At 39.2% G+C, this 25204-nt stretch overlaps 1 protein-coding gene across 10 annotated transcripts in view; it reads left to right on the top strand.

The window, feature by feature from the left end:
- The window catches only part of NEK11 (NIMA related kinase 11), a 72255-nt gene extending 53158 nt beyond the window's left edge, over positions 1 to 19097 (top strand). For 9 of the 10 annotated variants that reach the window (XM_085538270.1, XM_085538267.1, XM_015854045.2 and 6 more), the window contains 3 exons: positions 714 to 774; positions 6703 to 6799; positions 18304 to 19097. In XM_085538270.1, coding sequence (XP_085394396.1) covers positions 714 to 774; positions 6703 to 6799; positions 18304 to 18508 — 363 coding nt within the window. In that variant the 3' untranslated portion in view covers positions 18509 to 19097. The remainder of the gene's footprint in view (positions 1 to 713; positions 775 to 6702; positions 6800 to 18303) is intronic. The other variant, XM_032442382.2, reaches the window with a different exon arrangement.
- Positions 19098 to 25204: the final 6107 nt, after the last annotated feature.

Below are 25204 nucleotides of genomic sequence, written 5' to 3'. Positions count from 1 at the left end.
AGGTTCCTTGTGCCTGACTTGGCATCCTCTTCCATTCTAATGTAATGTGATGTGCTTTCTAGAGCTCAATATTTTCTTAATGGCCAGATCTTAAATTTCATCAAAGAACATGACTAACATTTCATGTGAAAGTTATCGTGGCAAAACTGTTAATTATCTGCCTTGTAGCAGAAAACTCAAAATAGAAAAGGTCTAAAATCTTTTCCTAATTAAAGTCTCAATTATTCATTGTTACAAAATACGTGAGTAGGTGCAGTTAAATGAAACATAGGTATTAATTTGCAGTGGTAAATATGGTAAGTCTAAGAAATTTTGGAATGGTTATGAAATCTATACTTTCCTTTTCGAATCTTATTATAGATATTTCAAGGACAACCAATAATAAAATGCTGGTATATTTTCAAATATTGCACACCAACCTCAGAAATAAACATATTCTTTAAGCTACAAACATAACTGTCCTACATGCTTGTGTTCTGCTAGACATCTGACTTAAATAATTGCTTTTATAGAACACCATTCCTAAACATTTGCTTTAAGGGAAGAATAGATTTAAAAAGTTGTGAACAATGTATTCACCTTCTTGTAGTCTAGTACTGACACTCTGATGTAACTAGCATCCTTTATGTTTGTGGGATCATGCCTCTGTACACTATGTTTTAATTTAGGATTTTGGTCACACTAATGTTGTTCATTATTTCATTTACCCTCAGGACAGTGATACTGAAGCCATGGTCAAGCATTTGGAGAGCGTCCTAAATAATAGCTCATTGGGTAAGATGCTATTTCTTCTTTAAATATAGTTTCAGCTGTTATTAAGCATTCTTACTCATCACATTCGCATTATTTCCATTTTGAAAATAAATAAATAAATCTAAACAAAGTGATCTTCCAGAAAATTGCATTCTTAATCTACTGCAAAAAATGTTTGCAATTTAATCCTAAAGTCTCCTGCAAATTCTCTCTGTAAATCTAGAGTTTCCAGCTCTGGTTTCTCATAGTCTACTGAAAAGCTGAAAAGAAGATCTAAATGAAAGATGGCTATTTTCTGGAGCTGGGCTAGCCACTGGAAAACTACTGAGTTAAGCCGTGCCTGTAGCAGTCTGTGGGTGGTTAGCATGAAAGCAGCCTTGTTTCTTCTTGGTTTGGTGCCTCGTTTACGATCACTGGTCACGATAAACTTCTGACTTTGAAATGAGACTATAGGGGAAGCTTGGGATATCCTCCTTGCAGTGATTCCTCCATTATTGAGCTCTGTTTCACACCAGCTCATGAGCATGGAATGATGGCAGAGGAAACTGAAGAAGAAAAAGGATAAAAGGGAATAGTCAAAGGTATGGGCATCACACTCAGTCACTCTCCGATCACCTTCGGGGTTCCATGTCAGGGTGATCTTTATGACTGAATGAAAGCTTGTTATCATGTGTTTTGCCTTCACACTAATCGATCTCATGGTATTCAAATTTTACACTGATTTATAAAATTGCAGCCCTGATGACTGCAGGAGGTTTACAGAAGTAGAAATGGGAACAAAATGTTTCTCTATACTTCAACAATTCGTTTTCTTAATGTAAGAGAGGCTTAGTGCCCTAGTGGCTTCTGGGAATAATCCAGAGTATTACCCAAAGCCAAACAATGGAATTCTTTGGAAAATAATTCTTAGTTTAAAGAGTTTCTTGTCTTCTTCTTTTTCATTCAATATGAAGGATGTGAAAAAGAAGATGACTTTTAAAATGATGATATTAAGAATTAAATTATGATTTAATAATTTAAAAAAACATCTGGCCACTCTGCTGTGAAACTTAAAGCTTTTCTCAAAGCTGTGCTAGTAATTAGGTTTGCATCATCTATTCCAAACAAATACCTGTGATGATAATATGACAGAAATCTACAAGGATCACTTTTATCTTTGTATGCTCAGTGTTGCTGAAGTGCTTTGAATATTTACTGTTTTAAGTTCTTTCAATGCCAACCTATAAAGCTAGGCAGAGTACAAGCTATCTTTAAAATAATCTATATCCCATCTTGTTAAGGGCATCTTAGTCAGAACTCTATGAGCCAGGATTATTGTATTTTACGTCAGGATGTAAAAACCTAGAAGCATTGCGCTTATTAACCAGAAATGCTTGTATCATATTGTTTGGTTGTTTTGTTGGTTTTGGGTTGTTTTTTGTTTGTTTTTTTTTTCTTTTTTTTCCAGCATTCTCGCAGCACTTTAATCATTTTTCATTTAAAAAAAAAATATCAATTTATGATATGAAAAGATATTTCAGTTGTGTTGTTACAGGGAACTCTTCAGAATGCATGGAGACCATTTTCTTAACAGTCTAATCAAATAATTAGTGTTACTCCAGGTCTAATAATTACAGAAATTACAGAGAAAGAAAATGAAGAAATGATTACGGCTGTTTTTTTTTTTTTAAAAAAAAAAAAAAAAGAAAGAAAAAAGGTTCTTTATAGTAATGTATTTTTTTTTTAATCCATGCATCTTGTAACTCCTGCTTTGTCTGGTGTTGTGTTCACCTTCCCACTGGTACTAATGCTGGTAACTTCAGCCTAGCACATCAGGGGATCTGGTGAGCCCTCAGCACTTACAATCCTTCACCAGAAATGCTTCTTCCTCACTCTAGGATCCAGCTGGGGGAGTTTTCTTGTGTTTGCCACCATTGGTTTTCCTTCACTGGCCAACAAATTCATGTCATATTAAAAACATGTGCATTTTACATAGTTTAGATGTTCTCTTTGTTAACCCTAAATGCTAAAGCTACTTTCACCCACTTCCAGGTCTGCATTTCTTTAACTAGAAAGTTGTTTGTATACGTAGGCCCCACAGTGCCAGTTTATGTCTCGCCTCTTACAGTTCTTTGCCTATAGCCTCATCCTATATCTCTGCTTCTCAAAGTTTCTGTTGATATATTGGGCAGATTTCTCTACATTACTTCTTTAATCATGTTTGATAAAAATTTGCCATTCTACATAAGTAACTGATAGTTTCTACTATCCATCCAAAAAGTCTGGTTGTAGAAAAGTCTGTTTTGCCCAGCTAGGTTGTGGATACCCCCTCCCTGGAGGTGTTCAAAGCCAGGGTGGTTGGGGCCTTGATCAACCTGTTCTAGTGGGAGATATCCCTGCCTGTAGCAGGGGGGTTGAAATGAGATGATCTTAAAGATCCCTTCCAACTGAAACCATTCTATGGTTCTGTGATTCTAAGAAAACAAAGATAAGTGGAAATGAAACCAATAGCACCAGCCAGGCAAAACCTGACAGACCTCAGTGCTGAATTCTTGCAAAGCCAGACCCAAGCCTGTTGGCTGGCACAAGCACCAGCAATATCATGTTGCTGGGCTGCAGACCTGCAACATTATTGTAATGACTGCTCCTGAAAACATGAGGAATTTCGTGGCAGTAATAGGGTGGCTGCAGAGCTTTGACAGGTCAGAATTTCTCATACCATTTTTCATTGTTAAAGGAGTTGTAAAAAAAATAATAATATGTACAGTTTCAAGCATATCTTTGAGAACATCTGAGTAGAATAAAGTTAGAGCTTTTTTTTTTTTTTCAAATGTCAGCAATGGCCGTGATGAAAATGATGCAGAAAAATTGTATTTTTTTTTCCATATATGGAGTTTCATTCTTACAAAAACTCAGAAATAAAGGGTAAAATCCTGGGACTTTTTGAATCGACTGAGTTTTCTCCCCACAGTTTTCCAGTAAATGACCATGAATGTCTGTGCTTTGGTACTATGCAAACTTCACTTGGGACTGGCTATGCAGCTCTGTGTAGAGTCGATTTGAGATAACATAATCCGTGCTAGTAAAGCATGAAAAATTGAGTACATCCAAGAAAAGATCTACAAAATGAAAGAAAGTTTGAAAAACGACCTTTAAGGTTTACTAAGTCTTCTTATCTTAAGTAAAGGGAAGGTTGGAGACAGTTTGGTCAGTTTGTGTTTTTAAATATATTATAAACTCAGGAAAATACATCTGATTCTGAGGAGCTTTTCAGTGTTAGAGAAAAAGGCATTGGAGGATCTCATATGTGGAAATGAAAGCTGAAAAAGCAAATCCAAACCAGTAGTCTATGATTCAGTGGAGATAGTAGTTTCTTAACACATAATGAATTATCAAGAGATGCAGTAGATGTCTGTCAACAATTCTTGGGGTTTTAGCAGAAACGTGAGTATGAATTCCTTTAATACGTAATGTACAGACATCAGCTAATAATCTTTTTTTACTGTAAGTATCTATGAGTAAATGTGAGCAGAGTATTTCTTTCATCTTTTTTCCCTTTGACAGAGTGAGAAGGCTGCAGTGAGAGCCACAAAACTGGTATTCCATGACCCAAGAGAACAGTTTTGCCTCTGTTCTCTGCTAGAGACTGGAAGACTATTCATCTTTTAAATATATATAGGAAGTGAAAGTACTTGGCTTTGAGAAATCACTAGTTTTGTTTTTTCATTTGATTTAGTTTACCTAATCAAGAATGGTAAATTGCTTAGCAGTGCATATAGTTACTTAGCCACCTTTTGAAGAAGCGTAGTTATTTGTTCTGTTGACGTATGGGTAAGCAGACTGTTGCAAGCTGGGAAGCTGGTTGCAAAATATATTCCTGATCAAGTAACTGCTTCATAAGAAAATCCCTGTGATTTAGAATTTGGTGTGGGTTATGAATCACTCTAGGAACAGTTTTGAGGCTTTTCATAGTAACAATGTGAAAAGCTGTTAGTGGATTTCACTTAGAACTCTTTTTCTTTTCTTTTTTTCTTTTTATTTATTTATTTATAAGCATTTGTAACTTTACAGCATCCTACAATCTCTAGTCCTTGCAGCTGCTTCACAGTACCCAGAAGATCATATTTAATGAAGGGGAAGATAGATACTAGTTTGTATTTAAAGAGGAAGCATTTTTTAGCCAACTGCCATTGTTGAGGGTAGGCAAAGTAAGAATTATTTAGACTGGAATCCTAGGCAAAAAACAAGAAGGATGCCTTTAATAAACAAACGTAAGAAAAAAGGGAGATAAAGTATTGTAGCAATGAATAGACTGAACCCACTAAGTAGGAAGAGTTTGCTGTGCTCTTACAACAGTGATATATCCCGTAATAATATAAATATTAGAATTTTGCTGGGGCCTGTGGTTAAATGTGCTCAGTCCTAAAAAGAATGCAAGGCTTGCGTTTTCTTTAGACCACTTGTACTCAGGGCAGAAAAAAATGTAACAGTCTTTGAAGTCTGACAATGATATCAAAGCCCAAGCCCCCACATCTGGACCCTAATTCCCTGCCAGCTCAAAGAGCAGTGAGCCTCACTACTGGGGAAGTCATGGTTATGCATTCAGGAGATGCATTCTGTACTGTCTGGGGGTGTCTGTACTCCTCAGAGCAGAAGGGAAGCTGCAAGCTCCTTCTGGCTGTACATTATCAATGCTAATGCAATCCAAGCTAAAACCCAGCTAAGTCCAAGCCAAAAACACCTGCTTGGAGAGAAGATTTTGTTTATGTAGCCAAGGCATTGCATTAACTTCTTTGTGTGACTTTTGGCTTATTTGTGTCCCATGCAGAGCCCTGTTATGGCTGCTCAGAACTTAGGTGCTGTGTGCCACAGCCCATGGATTTACAGAGAAGTTCCACCATGATATACATTCTTCTCTCTGGGGAACTGGAATCCTAATACGAAATACTTTTACATGAAAGAACTAAAATAGCTGCTTTACTTGGATTAAGAAGGTGAAAGCAGAATATATATTTTTTTCTCCCATAGTTACAAATAAATGAGAGGAATATTCAAAAGTGAAGGGAAGAACTGAGAAAGCCAAAAAGAGAGACTAACACAGGAGAATGATGAGAACAAATTTGGCCAATAAAGAAAATTTGTCTGGAAATCAAGGGGGATTTTAGCCAGCAGGTCACAGTATGGCTCTGGAATTGTCTTCCAACGAAAGCAGTAGAGGCAATAAATAAATCAATCACTAACTTGAACCTGAGGGTTTTGTCAAAGGTTAGGTAGAGGCTTGTGTGATGCAGTGGCAACATAAAATTGCAGGATATTTGAGCTGACAGTTCTGTCTGTCTTCTGTGATTCAGCAGCTCTGGTCTCAGGTCATTAAATACTTTAACAGCACATGAACTTTGTGAACAGGAAGTATGTGTGTGTGAGTATTAGCATATGTATATATATGTATGTATAGTCACAGACATACTTACACGAAGTACTTTCATCTGAAGAGGAAAGCGATGCCATAAGTCATTTTACTGTCTGATTAGTGAAACACTACCAGTTTACGGTATGATTGTGCCAAAGGAGAGACTTGCCTGTTAGGAAGAGAGTTCATACTCTTTCTTACAACTAAGTGCAAGAACAGTGTAAGAAAATAAATATTGTCCAAATAAATTTCATTTTGTTGAATATTTGTCTGTCCCAGCATTTCCTTCAGTAACTGCTCTTTCTACTGTAACAGAATACTTCCTTCACATCAGGAAAATTCATGTTACAATTCTGGTTCTTTTGAGTTATAAATCTACATGTCACTGAAAAAGGAGTTGCCCTTAATGTGTATTTAATAATCTAATTCATCTTTACCTAATATGGCACTACCTTATGAGGAACAGGAGTACTCTTCCTCCTCCTGACTGCCCTTGTCTCTGAAATAGTGCTCAGGGGATGAAGGTGAATGAGGTTGTATGTCTGTGCATTGATTTGTAGGTTCGGCAACTGTCACCAGCATGGCTCCAGTGGTGCCCCAGGGATTCAGAGCTCTCAACAGCACTATGGCTGAGACCAAGCTGAATCGCATGAGGGAGTAAGTAACATATTTGTGTGTACCAGTACCTTAGCAAAAAAGATGCATTTGAAAAATGGCAGAAGGCAAATAATATTGTGTTGCCTCCCACCCCCAAAAATCTGTAGCATGCTAAGAATATGTTTTACAAACTGGATAACTACTTGCCTGCACAAAGGCTGAAGTTTTACAGTCAGTTCTGATTGTTTTCTTGTAATCTGCACAATCACTGTCATCTTTTCCAAGATCTTGTTTGTTTTCACCACTGTCTGGGTCACTGAGCTGCATGTTTGCTCCCTCACCCACACTTCATTCTAGAATGGAAAAAAAAAGGCTAAAATCTGTTTCCTGTAGTGATACGATGATTAAAACCAAGCTTCTCTGTTTTATGATATTGCAATAAACAGCTGTTCCTTGGGTTTCACTTGACAGTTTAGTCCTTATTATGAAACTAATCAACAGGTTTCACAGTCAGCCAGTCTGATTCCTTTCCATAGAAAGTACTTAGAAAAACCAAACCTAAAATGCACCATGTTGCACTGACTAGTTGCAAGGTGGGGTTGTTTAGTCAAAATACTCGTTGGTCTTCCAGCCTTCACCTTGTGTTCTTACAGTTACAGAATAAACCTTAACTATTTGAGCTTCATGGTCATTGTCTCTTGGGCTGAGGTACAATTAAATCACTCCTTGAAAAGTCTGCTTTTCAGTGCTGTCTCTCTACTTTCACAGTTTGTTGGTTCTAATAGGATTGGCACATAATGGTAGTTACATGCTGAAAAAAAATTGGAAGTGCTGTTGTATGTTCCTTTGGAAATGACACATCACAGTGTAGTTAATAAAACAGTCAAATGCTAATGAAAAGCCTGATTAATTTCAGCATTTACATTTATTACATTAGACCTCATTGTTTTGGAACACTTTCCTTTTCATCTGATTCCCGAATGAGAATGGTCAAGTGCCCACCCAGCCGGCATCTTGAGGTTAACCAGCAGACTGTATCTGTGAGCCATACTGTAAGCCATTTTAAAGTAAGAATCACTAAGAGAAAAACTGGAGGAGGGGGTTGCTTTGGTTTTGCTTGTTGTGGTTGTTTGGAAAATAAGGGTATAGATTCCCTCTTGTGAACTGTAATAGATAGTTTCAAGAAGTCTGTCTAAATATCTACTCATGCCACTGTGCTTTCTTTTGAGTATAGTATGACCATATGAAATCTGAATATCTAGACATCTAAATATATAAAGGCATGTTAGCTTGAGACTGTTTATGATTTAGTCACCAGCTTCCTTCTCTATAGTCCGTGAATATTTTGTCCAACATCATCTTACCAATCCCATTGCACTCCCTGTTTCAGCATTTTGAGTTGTTATCCTCTCAGTAAAAGCCGTGGTAAAATCACCCACTCCAATGACAACAGTTTGTAGTTTGTTATACTTGATATCAGGATTCATTATAGAGTTTATAGCAGCATAGATTTATCTTTCAAGTGGAACTCATTCTGTCTGCAAGATTTCTACTTCAATGCTAACAAGTTTAATATTAGGATCTTCTGTGGTGTTTATAAGAAATCTGTTTCTTGAACTAGCTCCTGCAAAGGTTATCTGAGCTTTTTCTCATCATGCCTCTTCCCAGCTTTGCATTCTAACAGTAGGAAGTAAGCCAAGTATACAGAGTTCTGTGACTCATACAGTTTTTAGGCTTAGGAGCCTTGTTAGATGTAGGAAACAGGAGGAGTATTTTCTGACCTGGCCACCATCTCATTCTCATGGTGGTTGCTATCCCTGATGATACTGCTGCAATCTGAGAAGCTATACTCTCACATGTTCTCTAGAGACAAATTGTCTTCACCAGAAAGAGAAATTAGGAGAAATGAATGGCAGTTTCACTGATGTTACCCAAAAGAGATTTCGCAGTTACGCATCTCAGAAGAGAGCCACGCTGTTCTTCAGAAAACCCTAAAGCACCTTCTTCCATCAGATCAAATTGTTATACCATGTCCATAAAGCTTGTCAAAGCCTCTTTATCAAGATATCCAAAGCTTTGTCAGTTCTCATTACCTGGAATTTTGACTTTGTCCCTAGGGAAAACCTTTAGAATAGTCATTGAAACAAATGCTTGTTTTCTGCTTCTGAAAAGCTTGGTGGGCGGAATAGATTGCTTTATTCAGCAGCACCCTTAAGAAAGCATAGAGGTCAACATCTACTTTAAAAGAAATCGGCCCATCATTTTTAGATACGTAATTGAAAAAAAAAAGAAGGAGATTTTATGTAGGAAGTGGAGAATCTCTCTTATGAGGAAATGATGAGGGAGCTGGGTCTCTTTAGCTTCGAGGATACTGAGGAGTGACCTCATTCATGTTTATAAGTACATAAAGGGTGCGTGTCAGGAGGATGGAGCAAGGCTCTTCCTAGTGACATCCAATGATAGGACAAGGGGCGGTGGGTGCAAGCTGGAACATAGGGGGTTCCACATAAATACAAGAAAAAAACTTCTTCATGGTGAGGGTAACAGAACACTGGAACAAGCTTCTCAGAGAAGTTGTGGGTTCTCCTTCTTTGGAGACATTCAAAACCAGCCTGGAAGCATTCCTGTGTGACCTAATCTAGGTGTTCCTGCTCCAGCAGGGTGATTGGACTAGGAGATCTTTCAAAGTGTCTTCCAGTCACTGACATTCTGTGATTCTGTGATATTCCTTTTCATCTTGGTGTATCTTCTTATGAGGCCCTTCTTTCCACGTAGCTGACTATCTCAGATGTCTCTTGACAAGCGTATGGTAAGTCTTACGATGTATGCTTGAGATCTGAAGTCGCTACACAGCTTCATGATCTAAAAGTAAGAAATAAGACAAGTGTTAGCAGAAATTTATGGAAAAGAAAAGCCCTTATTTGGGGCCTTGGTGCTGATGCTTGTATTCACAATTACACCTCCCTTTATTATGTAGTATTTGCATCCCAGCTGTTCAGTGAGGGTAAGCTTCCCTTTGAAACCTTCTCAATATTGTAGTGAAAATTCATTTTGGGGGCTCTGTAAAATGAGAACTTGTGTTTTACAAAATAAGGCTGTTTTGGTCTTTTTGGTTTCTTCTTATTTATTCATTTATTTATTTTCCTTCCATAATTTAATATCTATGGAATAAAATTTATATCTTATTCTCTCTGTGCTTAAAATGTAGAAAGAAACAAAACTGTAAAAAAAAAGAAAAAGGAAAAAGGCCTATTAGTACAGAGTACTTTGTGCTCTGTTGTGGAGGTATCCATGAATACATACAGTGAGTCGTTTTAATAGCAGTGAACTTTAATATGCAATTTAGAATTCAATGAAATGTATGTCAGTAAAAGGAAAAGGCTTTTATGCCCCAAATTTTAAGTAAATTAAAATCCTTCAGCACAGCAGTAAGCACCTCTTAGTCAGTCCCTGAAGCCTTACACACAGCAGTCTGCCATGATCAGGCAAAAGACTTCATCATCACCTGCTGAGTGTAAGTAAAGCTGTCTTTCAGAAGTCATGGAGAAAAGGCATATAGTGATATTTTTATTCTATTCCTCTGACTGCTCATAACACTATTGGTTAAGACTCATGAACAGTATGTATATATACTTCTTTTGCTTGTGACGTCAGCATCAAATATATCTTAAAAATTCATAAAGAGAGGTCATACTGAAGTGATTGAATGGGCACTGAATATTCTGCAACATTAGTAGTCCTAAAAATGCCTGAAGTGCTGAAGACTCTGTGTACATTTATTTCTGAACATTTTTTAACTCTTGTTGTGAAGAGATTGGCTATTTGACTTAGTGATTTATTAGATGTTGGATGGGCCTTTCTCGGGGCTGACTCTCAGCCTGCTGAAAATGAGTTTGTTATTGACACTGAGGACATCTTTAGGTGAAGCCAAATGCAAGAAATATAGAAAATCTAACTGAAGTTTTAAACTTAAAATAAATAAATAAATAAACCCCAGAGGCCTTTGGCTGCTTTAAATGTCAAGTTGAAAGTATTATGATGTAAATGTACTTGAGGACTAAAGTATTTTCTTGCAGACAAGAGGCATATTTGGTATTGCTGCTGTCTGAGCTGTGACTGATTTTTGCAGCCAGGTAGAGAACATCATTATTCTTGAGGATACTGATGCTGCAGTGTTTTTGAGCATGAGATTTCCTCTTATACATACTTCAGTTATTCTGTTTAACACTTTGTTTTCCTGTAATAATTTCAGTGTTGTGATCCCACAGCAGCTTACAGTGTAAATGTAGATTTTTACTTTCCATGGGCTAAGCCAAAATATTAGCTGCATAGCCATCTTACTTGTCACAGTATTATTGCACTTCATTTTCAAAGGCCATTCTCCATCTCTTAGTGGTCAGAGCATGCTTGTGTTCCACTGTCCAGGATTACTTGCTCTAGTACTTCTGGGGTACTGTCCCTCTCATTCAGACTCTGTGCACATAGAATGTAATCCTTACATCTAGTTGGTATCTAGATTCATCAAATTATATCTTCATGATTAGAGTGGTAGTTGGGGGTTGGACTCAATGATCTCTGAAGGTCCCTTCCAACCCCTATGATTCTGTGATTCCATGTAAGGAGAGATGTGAAAGCGTAACTCTTAGAAAATCCACTGTATTCATTTAGACCTTGCCTAGCTCCCACACAGGATTTAAATCACAATGCTTGAGTAGATCCATATTTCTCAAGAAATGGTTCATTACAAGTGGCTCCTCCTTTTCTGCCCAGCATGCGCAAGAGTCACACGGGGAGCAATGGCAGTGGAATTAGTGAGGTTCATGTTTCACATCTTCAGGTTGAATGTGTTTTGTGCTGTAACATGACTGAATTTCTATACTATTGAGTTGCAAATGATGGCATCTTTAAAATTGTCAGGACGCACATCCAGAGTATTACAGCTATTTGCCTTCAATTTTAGTGACTGCTCAGTTTTTCTTCTTATTCTTTTCAACAGGCTTTCACCCTGATGTGTACTGTAGGAGGGGAAAGAGGACTATGGCAGAGATTGTGCTGGTTCTCCAATACATCTGAGCTCAGCAAAAGTTGCAAGTGATTCATAATTTAGTTGTTAGGTGGTGATGTACTGATTATATAGATCTCAAAGTACACCCTGCCAGCTATGAGCAAGGTCAGAATTTATCAGATGCTATTGAAAAGTATTTGGCAAGAACTGTGTATTTTTCCACATTTTTTTTTTCTTTTTTATTTTCCTTTGAAGTTAGTGTGTATATATATATATATTGCTCCAGCTTTATGGTTGTGGAAAATGGGATTCTGTTTTGAAGTCCCAGGTCACTAATATAAATGTCCTTGGATTTTTACCCAGTCTGTAGAACAGGACATGTGTTGACTCTGGTACAAAACCTTCAGCCATGTAGCCTAAATTAAATCAATACTGGGTTATTTGCTATATGTCACTATAGTTATGATAGAATCATAGAATTACTTAGGTTGGAAGGGACCTTAAAGATCATTGAGTTCCAACCCCATCCTATGGGCAAAGTTATGATGAACTTGGAATAAATACAGGGAGAAAACGTGGTAGTAGGTCTATTAGCCAGTGTGCAAAATAGCATAATTAAGCTTTGATGTGGTTTCTTGGGATGCTCATCCTGGTGTTCATTTTACACATTGTTGAGCCTCAAGTCCAACACTTTAAATGTACTGTAAGATTTTGAAAATTTACTTGGATATGTTAAAAAAAAACAAACCTCAGACTTTTTCACCTTCTTTACTGGGCTGCATTTCATAGAACTGTGAGCCATTCTGTTATCCTGAATTGTTAAGGACTTTTTTTAAGTGGATACTAAAGTCATAATTGCTTTAGCAGTAGAGAATTTTCATCCAGTTTGAAAATTGGATTCCAGTTACAAAACACACAATTACTAATATAGAATCATCCATTTTAAAATGTCAAGTAGCCCCAAACACTCAAAACATTACAATTAGACTAATATATCTTTTTGTTTTGCACAAAACCCATAATTTCCCTAGTTTCTCATGCTGCGCATACATCATACATAGACTGAGCTATTCAGTTTTCTAGTGCCTTAATTTTGTCAATCATTTCTAAATATGAGAATGTTCACACATGCCATTAATTATATAGTCTGTTTTCAATATAGGTACACTTAAAGAATCTTGACAGTGTTTACTAGATACAGCATAGTGACCTTGGGGGGTTTATTGAGGCACGTGGAAGTAATAAAGGTAGTAAACACTCAAATGGCATTCAGCAGACCCTTGTGAAAAGAGCTTAGCAATGCAGTGCTGCTGTAATAAAAATAGACTCAAAGAGAACTTCTTAGTTCATCATCTTTTTTTTTTTTTTTTGCATATTTCACTGAAAAAACAAAGCGTTTTTTTTTTTTTCTTTTAATCTTTTTTCTTCTTTTTCTTTTTCTTTTTTCTCTATCTTATGGGAAATTGGTTAGGCACGTAGCTCCAGAGGACTGGAAATATTCTGCTGAAACTCCTGCTGTCTCCCAGTAGAGACCATAAAGACTATCTTAGAGTAATGAGTATTTGGCCTGTAATTTCTACCGGCTTCTCCCAGAAGACAGGTTTTATCCCTGAGTGATTGATTTATGATAGTATTCCACTCGCTGAATCATTCATATTCAATGAAGACTTAAGCGCTCAGTGCAAATTAACTCACTGGACAGGTTGCTTGGAGTTCTGGAGCCAGTTATTTCTCATACGACACCAAAAAAAACCATTATTTCCCCTTTTCCCAGATTGTATTCTGATTTCTGTAGATAGAATCAACAGCTCTAAATTCTAACTCACAGTTCTTCCAAGAGCTGACAATAGCTTTTACTAATTAATTTATCTCAGAAAATGAAATGCGTAAAGAATATTATTGATATTCTTTTTAGCTGTGTCTACAGCTTTAAATAATGAGATTCTTACTATCTCAGGGGAAAATGTACTAAACATGCTTTAAATTTTGCAGATACTTGAAGCAGGGTGTTAAGAGTTTTGCTTGCAATGAAATTAAGGTGCTTTAGTTCAGGAGGTATGAAATAATTAAGGATGAGTTATGAAAATTATCATTGTCTTCAAGTGAAGAAATTTTCATTCAGAGATATTACAATGAAAATCAAAGTCCACTGAAGCCTCAAGGTGACTGTAGGAGCTAGTCTTTAACAGTTCAGATTTCATTTTACTAGGTTTTATATACTAATTCATCCCACTTTTTCTTCTTTTTTTCATATGCCCTTTTCTTACACTTTGCCATGCTTACCACATTCTCAAGACCTGATAGACATCAGAACTAGAAAGGACAAGCAAGTACTCCACTCAAGAGGGTGGAGCTGAGGGGGACAATCACCTCCTTCACGTTGCTGGGACATACTTTTTTATGCCCTGCCAGCCTTTATCATGATCCACTTGTCTCCATCCACTTGGATTTATATTCCATGCTCAGACAAATTTCATAGTTCACAGTGAGGTAATTATATGCAAGGTTAGCATTTTGAAATCCCTAAATTTTCAGTAGATGACATAGGAGCTGCATGTTTGCTGTCTGCTGTAGCAGAGGTGAGGTGTTATTGCTGCTCTCTGATGGAGGGGGTCTTGCACAGCGCTGTCCTGGTGTGCTCAGCTGTAGTGTGTAGTGGCTGAAGAATAACCCATGCCACAGCTTCCTGAAGCACTGTAAAAATGCTGTGTAGGAAAGGCTGATTCCCCTTGGGGACAAAGTAGAGAGGGCAGAATGGTTTTAAATGATGGTTACTATCATGCAGAATGACATCCCCAAGAGATAAGCTGTAACCCCCTCCCCCCAGCTGCTGATTTGTGTCATGGTCATCCTTCAAGGTAGGTGATGAAAAGCTGTTGAGAAATACTAACCCATCTACTGACACCCATGGAGGAGCACAAACTTCAGCATTAATCTCGTTTTGTGGCTTTTATCAGTGCTGAATAAAGGTAGGTGTATTGTAGTTGATCTCCAGAACAGAAAAGAAATATTAACACATAGCTAGTAGCACTACTGTCAAAATAAAGGCCGGCAGGATAATAGGAAATTCTTTGTTCACCCAGGGAAAGATTTACAGCTTCCTCAGTCAGCCGGGAACACATTATTGTATTGTCAGATTTTAGTAATTTTGCACTGATGCGTAGGAAATCAATTGCAAATTACCAGATATCTTGATGCATTCATTTGGACCCAGCACCATGGAATGACTTGGCACATTTTTAGGCACAGTTGGACACCCTGAGTATAAAATTGCCATTCTGAAGACTCCTATTTAGCTCCCCTCCGACACTGGCAGTGAGTCAAAGTGCTAAGTGCCTATGATTTAGCTGATATTGATATGCTTCTCAGATGCTTGGAAGCACCTTATCCTTAACAGAACTAACTCTCTGTCTCATGCCAAAACCCTATCATTAGCCACAAATCAGATATCTGTCTGCCTCTGTGGCCTTTGGGGCTTGTTCCAGTTAATTTTCTCTAGGCATTTATTCTGTGCTTCACAGAAGCTGGCAGCATGAGGCATTTTATTCCAAACCACAGCTGCCAAGGATGACTGTGCAGGGGCTGGCAGTAGCTGTCTGTGCCTCCAGCTCTACTGGGGATGTCACAGCAGAAATGTTTTCCTCGGTCCAGGTGGAATGGTGGAAAGTGAGAAAACAGAAGCTAAGACATAGAATGGGTAACTTTATACATGGTCTGATTCATAGTGATAGAAAAAATAAGAATGGCTTTGAACTAAAAGAGGAGAAAGTTAGATGTTAGGAAAAAGTTATTTACTCAGTGGGTGGTAAGGCAATTTAAAAAAAGGTAATGCCCAGAGGAGCTGTGGTGCCCCATCCCTGGAGGCACTCAAGGCCAGGTTGGATGGGGCCCTGGGTAGCCCGATCCAGTGGGTGGCAGCCCTGCCCATGGCAGAGAGTTGGAGTTCAGTGTTCTTTAATGTCTCCTAAGCCATTCTATGATTCTATGTCAGATATCCACTGTACTTGTGGATCTGGGCTGAGAAAGGGATGATGGCTCATTTCTGGGGGACAATAGTGAGTCTGGAGGTGAGTGAGCTACAAGAGTAAATGGCTGATAATCAGAATACATGGAGGTGTAAAGGGGAGCTCTGTGATGCTTCTCACAGCACATTCACAAGATAGGCCTTTAGCTATTTTGAATCTGTAAATGCCACACCTCATGTGAAATAGTACCTATGAATGGGAATGTGGTGCAAAACCCATCACTGTGCCTCTGTAGATCTTCATGTGGATGGAAAAATATCCACTGGTGCAGATCAGGGTTGTAATGAGCCAATTTTGCTTTCTAGGAAATCATTTTCCCCAGTCTGTTGGTATACTAAAAGATTCAGTACTGAGTTTGATACTTACTGAGATCCCAGATTTCTGTCCCCATCGCAGAAAATGTTCTTGTGTGGTAGCAGACTCGTATTAATGCAGCTTTCAAACCCAAATAGAACCTGATGAGTTCTTTTATAAAAGTAGGTTATAATTTTTGTCACCTACCCCTTAATTTTCAAGCTATGAGCACTTTTCCCCTAATTCTATTGTATCAGGTATTATACATAGGAGCTAATTTGCATGCTCTGCCAAGCTACACTGAAAAGATTCCAGTCTGCAGGTAACATTTACTAACAGAAGCAATACTCCTGAGGTATGTGTTTGCTTAATTTTTCATCTTTAAATAGAAAGGAATGACAAAAAAAAAAACCAAGAATTTGTTGACAAGAGAAGAAAGAAAGGATCTCTAGAGGCATTGATGAAGCAGTCATGATTTCTAAATAGCTTCTCATTGATTGATTTTTAACCACTGGAGAGACGTACAGTATTTCTGATGAGATTTTAAGGAATTCTGCTGAGATTTGAAGGAATTTCCATTACTTGCTGAACAAATTCCTGTTTAGCTTTCTGTGCTAATCTAATCCCTTGATTGCCATAGTCTGACATTTGATCACTTCCAGCAGTTTTTATTTTCCCCTGAACATCACTGTTGGAAGAAAAAAAAACCTGTTTTCCAGTTATGGGAAGCAAGACTGAGTCACACCTGGACCTGCAGGGAGTTCACTTCCTATTAACTACTTTTTGTTTAAAAGAATTTCCACCATGCAAAGAGTTAAGGCATCAAATATTTCTATGTGCTAGGGACACGATATGTGTATTGCTCAAGAAATATGTTACAGCATTAGAATTTCAGATATCATTAGTTTAGTTTAGTAGGTAGGAGACATTTTTCAGAGAAATTTCGTTTTGCTATACTAAGAAATTTTATTGAAGAGCTCCCCAAAGGATTTTATAGAATCATGGAATCATGGAATGAATTAGGATAGAAGGGACCTTAAAGACCATCCAGTTCCAACTCCCTGCCTTGGGCTGGGCTGCCACTCAGTAGAGTGGACTGCCAAGGGCCCCATCCAACCTGGCCTTGAGAATCTCCAGGGATTTCCTGAAAAAGAAATGAATGCCCCACCTGAATACTCTTGTAATCCTAGCAAAATATTGTTGGGAGGAAAGGCTGCTGGCCACCGCTTTACCTAACCAAAATAAGATGTTTTTCAATACAAATTGCTGATGTCTTCACAAAGTTCGCCAGCAAACTCTCCTGTTTGATGCCATTCAGGTCTCAGTCTTGCCATGGGTGTTGTATAGATGGGCACCATTCAGGTCCAATTAGAAACTTGGAGTGTGTGAACCTAAGCAGGTTTGTTTAAACAGTGAGGTGAATGCAGTCCCTACAGCAGACTTACATGGAGCAGGCAGAGTTTCTGACACAATGAAGAGAAATTAATATTAGTCTATCAAAATATTACGAACCCTCCACTGCTGGGAATGCCACTACTTGTGATGTGTGGCACATGAATGTAAAGATGTTTGCCTTTGGAAGAATAAGTTTTACTCTTTGTATTGCAGTTTTCAGTTGGATCTTTATAAATCAACATTAAGTTTCTGTGACTGTACTGTTTGTCACTGAGTTACAGATCTGCCAGCTGATAAGAGGATAGTGCTGTAGAAGACAGAATGCCATGTGGCTTTTGCTGATCTGGTACAATAGTTTCCTTGTTATTTCATAGAAGCTAAAATGAAGCAACATGTTCTCTTATGTGCTTATTTTCCTATAGTGCCACTGAAGTGTGGTTGACTGGGGATGCTTCTCTTGGTTTTGATGAAACAAAGGGGCAATAATCTATGTGTACATATAGGACTTGCTGAAGATAAAGCAGTGTGTCGGATTTGGCATGGAAAGGAATGGCGGTTTGCGGCAGTGGCAATGGCCGTATGTCCTATGACTTTATTATGGCCAGGTTTTTATTCCTGGGTTTTTTGTTTAACACGGCTATAGAGAAGTTCCATGGAAAGTTTTAGTTCCTTTTGCTGTCAGACAAATAAGCTGTGTTATTATCACATTTTAATCCAAGGGAGCAACAACATTAACAAAAAAAGGAAAAAAAAAAAAAAAAAAAGGAAAATCAGGACTTTTGGGACTTGCAATTGCTTTTATTAATATATCATGTAAGTTTGACTTGGCCTTTGTTTATCTTTAGATCTGCCATCCAGAAGCTGGGAGGAGAGGTATTTGAGAAGGTGTACACCTACCTGAAGCAGGCGAGGCAGCAGAAGGCCAGTGAGGAGGAGATAACGAGACACCTGGAGAAACTGGTTACTAGAGCAAGTGATTGCTTTGAGGTGGATCAGCTCCTCTATTTTGAGGAGCAGCTGCAAGATTCAGAACCATGTCTTCAGCTGTAAAATGTGTTGGCAACAGCACAGGAAATCATGAACAAGACCGACAGTGCTGAGCTGCCAGCTTCAGGCCAGCCAGCAAAGCCTGGAGGAGTCTGGAGGAAACTGCTGAGGGTAACTCAGAACATAAGCAGGTGGGCAGGCTCTTGGAGAGTCCAGTCTGTGCAGTGAGCAGTAGGTAAGTACAGTATAGTATAGCAAAGGAAGCAAAAGTTATAGAGTAGACCATTGTTAGCATTCATTGCCTAAATAACTTCATTTAATCTGTGTGTCTTTCAAAGGAACTGTGAAAATTAGATCATAGAATCAGGGAATGGCTTGGGTTGGAAAGGACCTTTAAGGTCATCAAGCTCCCACCCTTGCCACATGTATATTCATCCATGCTTACTCACTTACATAGAAGTAGGTGTGTATATGCATAGAGACAGGAAAACATTTGGCCACACTGATGTACATGTTTAAGTTTACAGAGACAGAGAGATGAGGCTAAATCTGTAGCTGACTATAGAAGCTAGGAATTCTTATTACACATTCTCCAAGTTTTAGATCACTGTACACAGAACAATAAATCAATTTTCTTTTGCTTGCACACAAATATTGTTGTTTTTTTTTCCATAACATTTATGTTTACCTCTTTGTATGCATCATTATTTTGCTGATTGGGAGTGCAGATTATGCTCTGATAACACACCTGAGCATTCTGAGCTCCTTTACCTATCTGTGTGGAACAATAACAGGTAACAAATAATACAATCTATAGAAGAATCTCAATGAATGAAACTAAATTAATAATATGAACATCAAAAAAATGTTGCTACTCAAATTGGACTACAAATAAGGATACTTGGATTGACAATACAGTTAGGAGAAGTACTGATCCAACTCTGTGGCATGCTTTAAGAGATTCAAAGGGAACAGCAATCAGTCATCCTTATCTGTCCCAGCAGTAACACAAATTGCAGAAGAAAAGAGCATGACCATCTAAGGAAGATGTGGCATTATACTGCCAGCCCAAAGCAGGAGATCCTGGTGTGTCTGGCTTCAACTTCTGCAGGGAGTATGTCAATGTGATGTTCACTGAGGCTGCAAAATGGTTTTTGTCTGTGTGGTGTTTCAAGTTTCATAGGTGGAGAGGTAGTTTGAAGCACAGATTCTCAGTCAGACTTCAGTCCCCATTCTTCACACACACAGAATCACAGAATGACCTGGGTTGGAAGGGACCTCAAGGATCATGAAGTTCCAACCCCCCTGCCTGGCAGGGCCACCGAACATACACATTTACTAGATCAGGTTGCCCAGAGCCCCATCCAACCTGGTCTTGAACACCTCCAAGGACGGGGCATCCACAGCCTCCCTGGGCAGCCTGTTCCACGACCTCACCACTCTCCTAGTAAAGAACTTCCTCCTAACATCCAACCTAAATTCTTCTCAGTGTTGTATTTGTGTAGTCAATTACATATGTTTTATACACAACTTATTAAGGCCACTTAAATATCAAAATAAGAGGAGTGCTTGGATGCTGATGGAATGAAAAAGTTTGAAGAGTAAAGAGTAAGCAGCTACCATGCCATGAGAATAATGTCAGAGAGATACAGCCTTGACTACTATACCTACCTCTGTCTGTGATTCAGACTGATCTTTCATGAAATCTTCAAAAACAAACCCTGTGAGCCATCAATTGCTTTTGGACATGTTTTATTTGTCTAAATTTTCATATTTTATTATTCACAAAGCGCTCAAACTCTCGGCTTAATACATGGAGTGTTTTGAATACCATGCTTGCTAATGTGCTGCATTGTAATAGAATTATCAGTGTTTGTGCAAAATGTCATGCATAATAATTATATGCACACTTGAAAACAGTCTTGAAGTCAGTTTGAAAATGTTGTTTTAGTAGGCTTTTTTTTCTCTTGAAAACACAAGGTTTCAGACCTGAAGTCTTATACTGTAGCTAACTTCTGCAGCGTGCTAATCTACCACAACTACTAGCAATGTACTGAATCCAAATACTCAAATAAGATAATCAAGAAATGGAAAAAAATAAATCAACAAAATGACTTTGTCTCCCAATAAACCCCTGCCCTTTCCACGTCGCATCCATTCCAAAGTTTTCAGCAAACTATTGAATTTACATCATCCAGACCGTGGCCTGCTCTCAGAGACAGTGAGGTCCAGCCCTGCTGTAACATTATACATCTCTTTGTAGTTGTCTTCTGTTTTTCTGTCACTTGAACTGTTGGGGGATTATAAGCATCAGGTCAGCTCCATTCTGCAACTCATTAAACCTGCTCCATAGCTGGATTTTAGGCCATTTTCACACAAAGGCCTTTGAGTCTTCTGCACTGTGTAGTTAGTAGCTATCAGTGGGCATTTGCAGTGTTACCCCCATCATGGCAGAAATGGGTACATTAGTCCAAACGAGTGACAAAGAACAGTTTTATACACCCCGGGCCAGAGAGGTTGGTGCCACAGTGCCAAAAGACTGTCTCTGGGGAGCTTAGTGAGGCTGCACTTGATACAGGACTATGAGGATTTGATGGAACAGGGTTGACTGAGATGCCTTGCTGACAATCTCTTGTATATGGTTATCAGATTGATCATTTTTCTTCAATCACATTTGAAAGGAGCGAACTCTCAACTAACAAAAAAACAGTAGGGAATGATATCCTTAGAGATTAGTCACTCCAGAGAAATGCAAAAAGTCTCAAGGAAAACGATGCTAGAGAAAACAGGGCAGAATGGTCACTGCATCCATGAAGGAACGATCATGCCCCATCAGGCTGTCAGCAGGCCTCACTGCTCTGCAAACAGCTTGGTCTACAGAGATGTGCAGAATCCTTTTCTAACCTAATAAACCATTGATGGACAGGGAGAAATAAATCAAAATCATCGCATTATACTGAGATCTAGACAAACACAATGAGTCACCATAAAAGAAGATGTTTCCTTAGAAGATCAGATCTTATACAAAAACATGTTTTTGTTTTCAGGTTTATTATGTTTGTTTGCTGGGAAAAGAGGGCTTACAATAAAGAAAAGACTGAGTCCCCTATCTTTTATATATGAAATACATTCCATACACTGAAGTAAGTTCACATCCAGCAAAATCCCACTGTTAGTATCGTGGATCTTCAGTAATAAAAAAGCAATAGAGGGGCGGCTATAAGAAAATAAATGTAAAGACATTAGACTGCTGTCTGTAGTCCTTCATAAAAGGTCCCATTTGACATACATCCGTTTACCAAAAGATCCACAAGCATCAAGCACCCTTGCTGCTTTTTTATTGACTCTCCTAAAGACTCTACAAGCTGTATTGCTTGATGCAGAGATATTGCAAACAAAGTGAGGCAAGTAATTATTTAATAGTCTGGGGCCTTGAGCTTACTAAAAGTGCTTGTGCTATAAAGAGAAAAAGGACATTTGAGTTCTTTGATAAGAAATAGAGCTGTCAACAACTTGTCCACAGGTGGATTAGAAGGCAGACCAATTATATTTGTCACAGAAAACAAGAAGTAAGTCCTTTCTTAAAGGCGACTGGCTTGCCAGATAATCCTTCAGAAGGCACCAGAAGCCATCTTTCTGTAGGATGAATTGTCAGAGGTTTCCAGTGTCTGAAAATCCTTTCCAGTCCCTTTCCAGTGCAGGAGAGCATCATCCTTCCCACAGGACCTGGCTCTGTGGGTGCTGCCCAGTGATGACCAGCTCTGAGGTGCACTCAGGGCCAGAGCATGAACTTGCTCCTGGCATGGCCAAAGATCCCCCCTGACCACTGCTGACTCTCAAAGTCCACGTAAACTGGGATGGTGGAGTATCACGCAGACACACAGGCAAGAAAACAATAGGAGACAGCAGAGGATGCTTCCTGCTACCTCTAAGACTGAGCTTTTGGTGCACCAGAGTTGTGAGCAGCTGGGACTGAAAGAATTCGGTGAGTAAGAGAAGAAAAGCAGGAGATTCATTTGGAGACAGGAACGATAAGCATGTAAACTGACCTGCTTTCATGTTTTGTTCGTGTACTTGCATCATGTCATAAACTGAAAACCCTGTAGTTAGACTCCTCTGAATACTATGTTATTCAAGAGAGATAGGTTAAGGGGTCCAAAACTGTATATAACACCCACCTTCCTCCCTTCTTCCACATACCACACCATAGAACGGGGGACAAATTCTGTCCTTGATAACTTTATTATCCCTCTAGATCCCTCAGGGACTGCTCATTCCCTCAGCATCTCTAGTATGGTTTTTCTTTTTTTTCCCCAGATTTCAGCCCCTTTTTGTCTGCAGAGGCCGCTATATTGATTCGCATCTAGCAAGAGTCAGCAGTGTGAGGGTAGTTTTAAATAATGCAGTGGGGTTTGTGCCATCTGCTCTCTGTAAGCTCCTGCGAGCTCCATAAAGCTGCTGAGGGGCCTCCCTAGTGTGCGCTGTCTTGTCCCCCTGTCCTCCACCCACAGCTCAAGGACAGAAAGCAACAGAAATTCAGGGTACTTAACAATCCTTATTACGGAGAGAGAGTGTCTTGCATTTGAGGGTGAGCATTATTCTCTTGATGACTTTGTGTGTATTACCACCATCCTATGCCTGCCAGTGAGCTTTGGAGTCTGCTCATCCTGAATGCTCTTTTGGGAGGAGCTTGGCTTCTCGTGGTGATGGGTACTGCTCCCAGCTCCCCAGTGGCCTGATTTTGCCAATTACTGACACTGAGAGGCACATCCTGCTATAGACTGTCTGGGTAACTGGGGCTGGTTTATGAGAGGGGTGCTGCTCAGCCAGGCTGGGGTGAGGATGTGGAACTGGGTACTGGATCACTTGCAGATCTAGCTCCAGGCCTCAGCATCTCCGGGGTGCTGGAGGAGCCCAGGGTTTGCTGCATCCTTCCATGAACGTGTCTGGATTCATATTCATGATGCAAGAGCTGTTTTGAGCTAATAGCATGCTGGGGAGATTTGCAGAGAGCGAGAGAATGAACTCTCATGAAGACAATGAGTCTCCAGACTACCTAATGACTACTTAATGAGTGTCTAAGCATTGCACCATTATTGAATTTTAATTGCCTTCTCTCTGTCTTTGTGCTTTAAAATGAAAAAGGAGAAAACACTACATGTAATGAGGGTGGATGATTAAAAAGTAATACCTAAGAGACAGCCAGGCATGTGTGGATAAGACCACACGAATGATGCAATGAGACAAAGCAACACTACTGTGTGCTTGCCATATTTTTGGATAAAAAGTGTGTTTTTACAATTGTTAAAAATTTAAGTTATTTTCAGCATCATTTGGTAGAATGATAGATTATTGTGTATCTGTGAGGCAATTAAAATTATGCTGAATGAAATATGGGTTAATTGTTAATGTACAAAAAATCCAATCCACATTACCAGGTCAGTGCAGATGGGCTTTTTAAAGATCTCTCTTGCTGTTGTGTCATTACTGATGTCTTCTTGGAATATTTTTCATCATGTTAGATGTGCAAGCATAGCTTTGAGCAGCAGACAGCAGGAAGGTCCTAATGAAAGGAGACAAAGGCAGCCCTGTGTCCATGAAGCATTTAAGTATGTAGTTAGCTTTGTGTAGCTTCCCCAGTGCTTCTAGGTGAGCAGTTATGCTGCCAGGAACTAGGTGGGTACTACTGACAGAAACACAGGACAGGGACTTTTTGCTCCTTAGCAAGGTCTTCAGAGCTGCAGGTCTCAACTTGAAGGCAATGAGCATCATTGCTGGTGTTCTTGACATTGCCAGCCCTTCACTGGTGGTCCAGAGCATCCACCCTGGATAGTGTTGATGACACCATTAGCTTCTGAGCTGAATCTGGGCTAATGTAGTTCAGTTATCTGACAATACCAAGCTGAAAAAAGCAACGTAGAAGGCAATATTCTTCTAGAGAGGCATTATTTATCACGAAGAATGCATGAAGGAGTCAACAGTGCAGGGAGAAGCCACTGAAGAAGGAGCTGCTGCGTGTCACCTCTACATCATCCTCAACATCACTGGCAACAGAATTCCATCCCAGAAAAGCGTCTAGCCTAGAAAACTGCTGAATTATTCCCTTACAGTTTAGGTAGTCACGGAGCCAGAGGGCTATCTTTTATTGCAAAGGAGAGAAAATGTTCAGTCATGTTAAGGAGTCTGTAGAGACCCAGATCAGGAGCCAAGACACTAAATCCGGATGGGATAGAGGAAGAGGCAAGGCATGAATAGTGCAAATTAAGTTTGTTTTGCATTTCCTCCTTCAGCAGCCTTCCTAGTTTCCAGAGGCATTCTCTCAAGTGCTCCTGGGACACATCTGTACAAAACTGATGATTCAAAATGGCATGTGGTAATTGCAGCAGCTTCACCTACGAACTATATGAGAGATTCAGGTTGGATATGAGGAAGAATTTCTCCTCAGAGGGAGCGGTGCTGCAGTGGCACAGGCTGCCCAGGGAGGTGGTGCAGTCACCGTCCCTGGAGGTGTTCAAGAACCGTGTGGATGTGGCATTGATGGACATGGTCAGTGGGCACAGGGGGGAAGGAAGAATGTGGCTTGGCAGTTGGACTAGGTGGTCTTAGAGGGCTTTTCCAACCTTAATGATTCTGTGATTCTGTCATGGGTGAGTTTGGGTTACTGTGCATCACAGCTGTTTCCGAGTCCTTGCAGCACTTCAGAAAAGTCTCCCTCCACATTCCTAATGATAGATTTAAAACTTATAGGTACAGCTTTTC

Source organism: Coturnix japonica, chromosome 2 (genome assembly GCF_054131305.1).
Source record: "Coturnix japonica strain WE chromosome 2, WE-NBRP24, whole genome shotgun sequence".
In the NCBI taxonomy this organism is placed as follows: Eukaryota; Metazoa; Chordata; class Aves; order Galliformes; family Phasianidae; genus Coturnix; species Coturnix japonica.
Note: the sequence above shows the minus strand (reverse complement) of the source record. Positions and strands in the feature narration are given on the sequence as shown.